This window comes from Perca flavescens, chromosome 8 (assembly GCF_004354835.1).
Source record: "Perca flavescens isolate YP-PL-M2 chromosome 8, PFLA_1.0, whole genome shotgun sequence".
In the NCBI taxonomy this organism is placed as follows: domain Eukaryota; kingdom Metazoa; phylum Chordata; class Actinopteri; order Perciformes; family Percidae; genus Perca; species Perca flavescens.
This window is the reverse complement of record NC_041338.1, coordinates 16,369,273-16,378,949: the sequence shown is the minus strand read 5'-3', so window position 1 is coordinate 16,378,949 and position 9,677 is coordinate 16,369,273. Positions and strand designations below refer to the sequence as shown.

The 9,677-nt window shown below is 39.5% G+C and overlaps 1 protein-coding gene and 1 non-coding gene across 3 annotated transcripts in view; both read right to left on the bottom strand.

Moving 5' to 3' along the window:
- Positions 1 to 5,493: 5,493 nt before the first annotated feature.
- LOC114560635 (interferon-induced transmembrane protein 5) overlaps positions 5,494 to 9,677 on the bottom strand; it is a 5,632-nt gene continuing 1,448 nt past the window's right edge. For both annotated transcript variants that reach the window (XM_028586152.1, XM_028586153.1), the window contains exons 2-4: positions 8,126 to 8,301; positions 7,589 to 8,021; positions 5,494 to 5,973 (exon numbers count right to left, since the gene is read on the bottom strand). In XM_028586152.1, the coding sequence (XP_028441953.1) occupies positions 5,752 to 5,973; positions 7,589 to 7,795 (429 nt within the window). In that variant the 5' untranslated portion in view covers positions 7,796 to 8,021; positions 8,126 to 8,301 and the 3' untranslated portion in view covers positions 5,494 to 5,751. The remainder of the gene's footprint in view (positions 5,974 to 7,588; positions 8,022 to 8,125; positions 8,302 to 9,677) is intronic.
- trnam-cau (transfer RNA methionine (anticodon CAU)) lies at positions 9,408 to 9,479 on the bottom strand. The gene has a single exon. It is a non-coding gene; the product is annotated as a tRNA-Met (tRNA).

The window sequence follows — 9,677 nt, the reverse complement described above, 5'->3', positions numbered from 1 at the left end:
CTATCCTGTCTGTCTGTCTGTCTGTCTGTACTTATGTCTGAGGGCGTGGTGGAGGAAAGTCTTTATGGGGGCAGTTTATCTGCGCAGCAGTACACATCCTTGTTCTTGCCAGGCAAGTTTGTGGCGTTATGTTGTGATGCTTCATTGTTTGACATGATAGGTAGCCTATACCTTTGGAGAGCACATGACGGTGAATGCCACTTGACACAAATAACACCGTAAAATGAACACATAGACGTCTAGGCTACTGTTTATCAAGAAGCTACACTGTTCATTTTTTTCCTGTAAAATCTATAGGAATGCTGTAGGTTCTTTCCTTATCTTTCGGATGAAGTGTCACTGTATTGATTAAACCTTTCTAAATTTCTCTAGGTTCCACTTTATACAAATAATTAAAAAGTAATAATAACAATAATATGGATTTACCAAAAGAAAAAGAAATAAAAGTTTCCTCCCAAACAAAATAAGTCTATATAGGGCAATTATTAATTACCAGCATAATACCGGCTACAGGACTTTAACGAGTTAAATAGGCTGTATTCCAGAGTGATTTTTTGCAAACAAATAAGTAAATATAAACTGACAAGAGATGCTGGGTGTAGAATATGTAAGAAAAAAAATAAAACTTTGCCTCTGTGGATGAAGCTCACTTTCTAGTTACGATACAGTCTGTTTGAGAAGCAACGTAAATCCCTGGTGCTTGTAACCATAGAGCTTGTAACCAATGGGAGCATAATGGCTTTAGGCTAAGGTGTAGTGGGTGACGTCAGAAACACAGAGAAACAAGATGGGTGGGGCGTGGGGGGGAGTGACACGTTGCTTCCTCTAGTGGTATAAATCTATCTTCGATTAAATGTTCTATTACTTATGTTTTTACTTTTGGACTGTTTTTGAGATGCTGCCAACTTGATCCATAACTGTTTTTTAAATGTATGTATTCATTTGTATTATACATGGTCCTATAAGCATAATATTCTTTAAAATCCATATCAGTCAATATGCATTTTTACACAATGTATTTAATACACATTGTCCTGTCCTGTTTTTTTTTTTCTAAATATAATGTATGCATATGTAATGTTCATCATAAAACGTATAACTAACAGCAACCTTTATGTCACTGTCTTACAAATCTTACAGCTGAAGATCCGTGTTGGTGCCTTTCTTTTTTTAGTCCAGCAGGCCACAAGGGGTCAGCCACTCACTGGACTTGGAAGTGCAATTCAACTGAATACGAGTTAGATGCACACAACATATAATCTATGCTATGTGGACATTCACTCCACATAGCAGAAACACGATAGTAAAAACCTAATGAATCTTAGATGTTGGGAGTCTTGTGCGAGCTCACATTTGGCACCAAAGCTGCTCGAATGGACTGACTTCATGTTTGTCGTCTTGTAATTTCTGAGAATGAGAAAGGTGAAAATAATATATTTAGGTCTCATTTTCTCTGCAGTTTACAAAATACTTGGAATTATTATTGGTATAAATAACTGGTTGTGGAACAGTGTGTACTTTAACAAACTTTAACCTAACAAATAAAGCTTTGAAAATACTAGCGGCAGTGAAGCATATTGTTTGTGTTTTTCCAGTGTTGTAATGTAGGCCTGTTTTTAATGTATTGGACATAGCATGCCTTTAGAATGTCGACAAAGGGCGTGGAAACAAGTTTAACTACTATAACACTCACCCATGATCACATGTATTTAAATTCCACAAGATCTTCCGCTTATAGTCACCCCCTGTGTGCTTTTATTGACAAACCCGTGTGCAACATGCATCTAATAAAAGATGATTTATTTATTTATTTTTTTTATTAGGACAATGCACATTAATCAACATTTCTGTAAATGTGCCAGTGTTAGCCAGTCGGCTAATTTTCAACTGTAGTCCTAGTTGCATGCATGTCTTTATGGTGGGAAGAAACCGGAGCACCCGGAGGAAACCCACGCAAGCACGGGGAGAACATGCAAACTCCACACAGAAAGACCTGGGTTTGAACCCAGAACCTTCTTGCTGTGAGGCAGAAGTGCTAACCACTGAGCTACCGTGCTGCCAAAAAGACAGATCCTCTATATATATTAGCCAGTTCCCAGTAAACATGTCGAGGTGGGAAAATGTTAGTAGTGACAGAGGATCCCAGAGGCAACTTATGTTGGAAATTGATAGTCAACAAGAGTCATTGTTGGACTAGTTAAGACATGAAAATAGAGCTTCAAAACAATTAAAATAAATACACAAAAAAAGAGCTTCATTTTCACGGTGTACCCAGGATGTGAGCCAGAAGACAATTTGCATCCGATGTGGCATGTAACTGGGCGGCACCTACCTATGGTAATATAAATAATATATATATCTATAGGTTTCATGAATAATCCACTGTTCCATCTCCAATCCACCTCTTTGTTTAAACAGTAACTGTTTAAACAAAGGCTAAAAAGCAGAGTTTGCTACAATAGTGAGATAGGATTAAAATCTCAGCTAAAGTCTGTCAATGTGCATTTAAGTGGACAAATGCCACTTGTGTGTGTGTGTGTTTCCAATTTTAGCATGGCTATTCTAAGATTGCCATAAATGTTATTGGACCCCTTGAGTATAAATTGTTACGAATGAAATGTCAAAATCTAATATATAGATTTTGATATTTACTGAGCACATTAATAAACCCCTAAAGATGACGAATTTTTTTATTTCACTAAGTGGCTTTGTCACTTGTCAGGCCACCATTGTAAGTAAAAACTTGTTCGTAATGACTTGCTAAATAAAATAAAAACCCTTTCCACATTGGAAACTCCATGAGCTGTCCTCTTGCACCATCTTGTGTGCAGTGTCAGCTTTGCAGTATTTTGATCTAATAGGCATCACTGTAGCACAATAGGCTCAAAGAAAATGAAAGTAATTTATACAGAAAAGAAGCTGGATATAGTGCTGGTTGTTGTTTTTGGGACATATCAAAATGTGGTCTGAAATTAGCTTCTTGCTGGATTCAGTCATACACAAGTAAGAACCAAGTGTGAAATTGTCTATGTCAGAAAGATGTTTGAGGTTAAATTAATTAGGATTTAGACACACGATTAGGTTATTAAGGAAAACATTTTTACAAACATTTTAGTGTATTTTAAATTAAAAATACACTAAATAATACATTAAAATCCCTAATAATTGAGTTGTTTACACAGCATAAACATTGTGCTTGGATTGACCAAACTAACTGCTGAACTAACTGCCTATTTAATGTGATTAAACTCCATGAATAAGTCTAGTTTAGGGTCAAAATTAGGGATGACAAGCCAAGGTTGAAGAGTGAGGAGAGTTTGTTGAACCTGACTTATGCAAAGTCCTTCCTGCATGTATTCCTCTTGCTTCCCCAGGCCTCAGCTGTAGCAACAGCTCCTCAGAAAGAGCAGCGAGAAGTTAGCACCCCCTCCCTCTGCAGTGCCAACTCCTAGCCTGTAATTCTCCGCGGCTCAGACATCTGTATTCATTTCTCTCCGACCACAGGAGGAAAATAGAAATTTGGAAGCTAGAGGCTGTGATTTGGGTGCGTATAAATAAAGTTGCGAGAAAAGGAGAGGCTGCTAATATGATAGGAGTCCAGAGGGTGGGAGGTCTGGAGGAGCGGGACACCCAAGTCATCAAAGCAAGAGACGAGGAGCAGGGGGACAAATGGAGCCTCGGATGGTTTTCTGTAGGACATTCAGATTTAGTCTCTGTATTGCTCAAGGGCATCTCAATGGGTGTATTTCACATACCTTATGCAAGTACAAACATGATTAATTCTCTGCTATCACATATTCCTTGATTTGCATGCCTGCTCACCATTTTTATGTGACTATATTAGTTCCACTCCTTAATTTAATAAAAACACATGCATTTCTGTCCAATACAGCATTACATCCAATTAAAAATTATTTTCTTGTCTCATGCATGATTTTTGTTTTGTTTTAAAGATTATTTTTTAGGGGCTTTTTCCCTTTATTACAAGTGACAGTGGATATACATGAAAGGGGGAGAGAGATTGGGGATGACATGCAGCAAAGGGCAACAGGTTGGATTCAAACCTGCACCGCTGCAGGACTCAGCCAACATGGGGCGGATGCTCTTACTGGGTGAGCTAGAGGCCGCCCTGTGATGCAGGATTTTAAACTGGTGCTATATTTTGAACATATTTCTATGGGCATGTCATATCTGGTGTCTTTGGAAGCCTGAACTGACCCGAAAGGTGGGACCAAGCAGTAGTAAACATACATTGGCTCAGGCTACAAACTAACCATCCAGCAAAGGGCTAATATAAAATGGCAAGTCATCTGCAATAATTCCTCAGACTGAGAGCAGATTGAGGCAAAATGACCCATCTCATCCCATTGCAGGCCTCTCCAGTGCTGCTGACTCCTCTGTAGTGGTCTGCCTGGGCGGCCCTGCCTTACAACCAAGGGCACACTTAAACAGTTTCCTAAAATGGGATGCTCTGTATATAATTGGTAAAGCAGCAGGCTCACAGCTGGGATGAAAACAACCATGCCTTGCCCGTTCCCTCAGACCCGCCCCAGAATCAAACCTATGAAGCCCAAAATGATCACTTTAAAATTGGGTGTAGGTTCAGCAGCACAACCTCAACAGCCATTTGAACGGCAATCTCTTCATCCCCGTGTTCATTAAGAGGGGATCTGAAAAAGACCTGGAAATTGTTAGTCAAGGTTTTCGATAAAGTAAGAAAATGCATCATGTGAAAAAGAAAATAAAGACTTATTTATTTTTTCAATGCAATACTGACTTAACAGTATCTGGTTTATTTAGCTCACTCGCAAGAGGTCAGCAACAACAGGATGTAAAATTAGAATACTTAACACAACAAAATACTAATAAAATACTGTAAATAATGACCAAACAGATGTATTTTTAATATAGTAAGAAGAAGAAAAAAAACTGCTGAAAGAAGAAAACTAAGTGACTATCAATGGGAGGTGAAGGTTGATCGTCCTTTGTCAAGTGGCTTCTCATTATCGTGACATTCAGACTTTGGCTCCACAGTACTCTGTTCTTATGATTTCCGCTGTCATCAAAATTTCTACTCAACATAAATACAATAAATAACAACAAAAAGGACCCAGAGGAGCTGCTTGCTTAATCTCTCGTTTTCTCGTCCCTCGTAATCTCCCGTTCTTCAGTCTGTTTGTTCCCCTCGTCTCCATTTCAGGCTGTTCAGTCTTTGATCAACTTTACCTTTCTACTGACCGCGTCTGGGAGACTGCCATGTGTAAGCTGAACTCCCTCTAATACTGACATTACAACGAGGGATGCACCAATACTAATCTCCCACAGCACTCACGTTACAAATTCTGATGAAGTGTTTGTACACAAGTAACAAACCGTTGTGTTGCTTTGACTGAACAAAAACTTGTATCATTAGTTTTAGCTCAATGGTCTAATGTTTTATCCTTTTTTTTTTTATGTGTAACTCTCAGATAGTAGTTGAATGTCCTGTTTTAGTCTTTAATTTTTAATACCAGCATTAGTACTGGTGCACCACAAAGAGGACATTTTAGTGCTGAGCAGATTTTAGACCAGCGCTGGTCCTGATTTCCATGTAGATTTCCTTTATTGCTTGGCTCAGACTGGCTAAAATTCTTAAGCACTATTATGTCAGCTAGTCCTCATCTGCTGCATCCAATCAAATACCCTCTCCCGGTTAGTGTGCATGGGTTGACTTTGTGTGTGTGTTTTTTTTTTCTCTCCCTATGCCTCCGTTTACCAGCTGAACAGTTTCATGAAGTTTTGGAAGCCGTCCTCCCCGAAGAAGTCAAAGGAGCCCTCGGACGTGCCCAGGTGGATGAGCAGGAGGACGAGCAGGACGATGGCCAGAAGTGGAATCAGCAGGTTCCAGCCGGCTGCCAGGATGTTGTACCACTTAGCCTTGTCTGAGCACTCTTGGGCCAGCTGCAGGTTGCCCTGAGTCTTCTGGTCCCTGGCCTACACAGAGGCACACACACGCAAACTCACATCATTACACGCAACCACTGCAGTCAGTATTAACTAATACAGAAATCCAGAATCAATATGTTTCATAATAGCTTCAAGACGGTTAAATACATAAAAGCTTTGACTCTCCTACATGGTCCAGCTAAATCTTTCTAGGGACAATTTATGTAAATAAAGAACAAAAATGCTTGTTTCTACATCCATGTATTCTGTAAACAGTGAGAGGAGGAGGGCAAACAAAGGCATGATATGGGATAATATTCAGTCGTGTCTTTTTTTTACATCCAGTTCATCACAGCTTGTCCCATAATTCCCAGTTTTTAGAGCACAGATTCAAGGTTGAGCAAGGGTGGAGTGATATGAAATCCTTGAGCTGCTTGTTAGTGTATCCTTATATTTTGGAACGGACCAGGCGGAATCTTTTCCCAGCACTCTCTAATTTCCCATGAGTACTTGCCTATTAGAAGGATGCCAATTACACCATTTTTAACTCCCTAGACGAGCAGCCAGTCACTGTCTTTAATTTGGGTGGTGAGCCAATACTAGGCCTGTGATTCAGAGCACACAGACGATCCCATGCACACAGATGAAAGATAAATAATACCTCAAATAAAAGCGTATACACACCCTCTTGTGGGGAGTTTTCTTTAGAAACCTTTTTATTCTGGTAATCACACAGTTTGTCCAATCTTGCTTTGCATAAGGCATTTTCATGGATCTTCGGGCCGTGTTTTAGTGAGAAAAGATTTTGTTGTGGTTTACGTTTCTGTTTCTACTGTGATGAAGAGCAACCCAACTTTCTACTGCATATGCCATCTGACAAGGGACAATAACAGGTATCCACCATGTTTGAAACATATTGCTTTTTTTCCATTTTACAAACAATATTGTCTGGTGCTCTAAATCCAGCCATGACAAATTTTCCCTGACCTTGGCAAAGAAGTAATGCCGAGGTCCTTCTTGCTCTTTTAGAAAGTATACTGTCGTGCTGGCATTCGCCTGTGGTTTATTTCCCAATGTGGTATTTGCCACAACATGCCCGTTGTTTTAAAGCGCTCCTTGCCAGCTCGACCCACCCTTGTCTTTTTCTGTCAAACTAACATTACAGAAGGCATTAAATCATCTTCCCCTCCCCAGGTTAGGTTGCACCAGAGTGCCACTAATACAATCATACATTATATTGTATGTTGTTTACCAATATCAAAATTGTTCTCTATTCTTGTCAAGTATATTTCAGTGTTTCTACCTTACCAGTAAATAAAACAGTTTTTTTTTTTAAATAAGTTCATAAACATTAATAAAGCTTGGAGTTACAATGAATAGTGACAAATCAAATCAAACCATTTTCACATGACAGTGAACAATGGCTTGGCCCTTGAAATGTTGGACATTGCTATAGAGAGAGAATCCTTTAGTCATTGTTTGGACATCTTAAACATAAACACATGCAGCCTCATCCTGTCTTCTTCCTTTTGACACTTCAGTTCATTTCTTGGCTGTTGCATGAGTCATGAAAACGGTCCAAACTGAAACTTCCAAGTAATATGTAGCACAAAAAAGAAAAAAAAAAAAAAAAAAAAAAAAAAGAGAGAGAACAAGATCTCACCTTGATGGAGTAGACGAGAGCCATGAATCCCAGGCAGCAGAAGTTAACGTACAAGGTGTTGCACAGCGACCAGACTAGATAGTCCCGGGGAGCATTCTTGCCAGCGTTGCCCATGTTCACCACGGTGGATCCAGCCGGCTTACGGGCAGACTTACAGTTGGTGAGCGGGGTGCAGTCTGAGGGGAAGTTGTACGAATGGTTGTCCATGGTTAGCGTTTAGACAGAAGATCCCTGGCTATGGGTGAATAGGTGCGTATGCAAACCGGCGAGCCTTCCAGATGCTTGAGCACGGTCCCTCTTTGGAAAGTAGTGCCCCCTCTGTGTGAGAGACTTATAAAGGCTCATAGAGAGGGAGGTGACCGGGAGAGGACGCATGGGCCGGGTCCTTTAATATACAGCAAGTCTGTCATTTTGTGGTCAGGCCTGAGAGGGACTGAAATAGAGATACAGAAAGACAGAAAGCTGCATGAGAGAGAAGACAGAAAAAAAGAATACATGGGAGCAGTGCAAAGGCTCTTCCACTAAAGCACCCATCACCTCAGCTTTCAGGTCCTAGTGGTTTTGGGCAGGTGGTTGAGTTGGGGCGGAGGTAGCATAGGACAGTGGAGGCAGGGGGTGTAGTTCAAAAGCTTTGAAGGTGTTGAGGAGGAGTTCATCTGAACTGCTGTCTGGCTGAGGCCTTGATAGACAAGTCAGTGGGGTGGTCCCTGGGACTGAGTGAGGGCAAAAAGGTCATGTTTTTACAACACCTTTGTAAAATATATGACAATTGTAAAATGATTTGATGTCCACAGTTACAACACCTAAAATAAAACTTGCCAGAAAGCATTCTGTCTGAATATAGTTTTTATTTAATGTGAAGCTGAAACAATCAGTTGATTAACTTGTGTGTGGGTTTGCTACTTGTCATTGTAAGATATAATAGTTCACAGAATATCTTGGGGTTTTGGACTGCTGGTCAGACAAAACAAGCAAGTTGAAGGTGTCACATTGGGTTCTGAGAAATTATAATATATTCTGCATTTTATAGACAAAACAACTAATCGGTGAATTAAAAAAATATTTAGCAGATTGATAATGTAAATAGTTTCAGCACTAGGTTGAGGGTTGAGTGTAAGATAACAAAGTTAAAACCTGTTTTATTTTGCTTAAGCCTTTCTTTTAGAGGGCAGGATGAGCTCAGTATTATATTTAAATTTTAAGCACAATTTATTGAGTTATGCAAACTGGAGATTCCAAGTTTGACCACATTCTACTGTTGATGGCCACTCAGCATCCCCACTGCAGAAAAGAGGTGTTTAGTGCTTTGTGAAAGGGGACAAAAAGCATTACTCATATTCTTAGAGATTTTCTGAGTCAATACAGTGGGGATTGACTCTGGCAAACTGACCTGCTTCTCTGCTTTATTCTCACTTATTTGATGTTAACGCAGAGAACACATTATTGTTGACAAAAACATCCGGAATATGAAGGATTAGAGACTTCATGTCCGTGAGGAGTTTTCACGGTGGCATTTAGGAATGTTCTGTGTTCAAAAACACAAAATATTTTGGAAAAAGAGTGATCATCTTAAATTGAAAATGAACATTGATAAGTTGAATATAAGCATGGGTATGTTATAGTGTTGAAATGTAGAACAACAGTGCCCTCTGCTGGCCGCTTACAACAACCTAACAAATATGGCTGACAGTAGGTTATCCTAAGCATTCTTTTTTTCTTATTAAACTAACAAACAATGTGGGCAGACATATTAGTTTACGTAAATTATATTTCTTCACAATTCGAAAGTAGTAAGAAACGTGTGCAGAAAAACAAGCCTTAGCAGAGGATGGTTTCGATCCATCGACCTCTGGGTTATGGGCCCAGCACGCTTCCGCTGCGCCACTCTGCTGATTTTTACAGAAGTAATAAACACATTTTAAAATATTAGTTTCAGTCACAGTCATTGATATACATAAAAGGTCGCAATTCATATTCTTGCATTACACGGTAGAGAATGTTTTCGTCGTCATGGAAACCCATTTATTAGAAGAAAAATAATCCAAGATGGATAGCGATAGAAGCTTGTTTTTTCTCCTTACAAAATAAA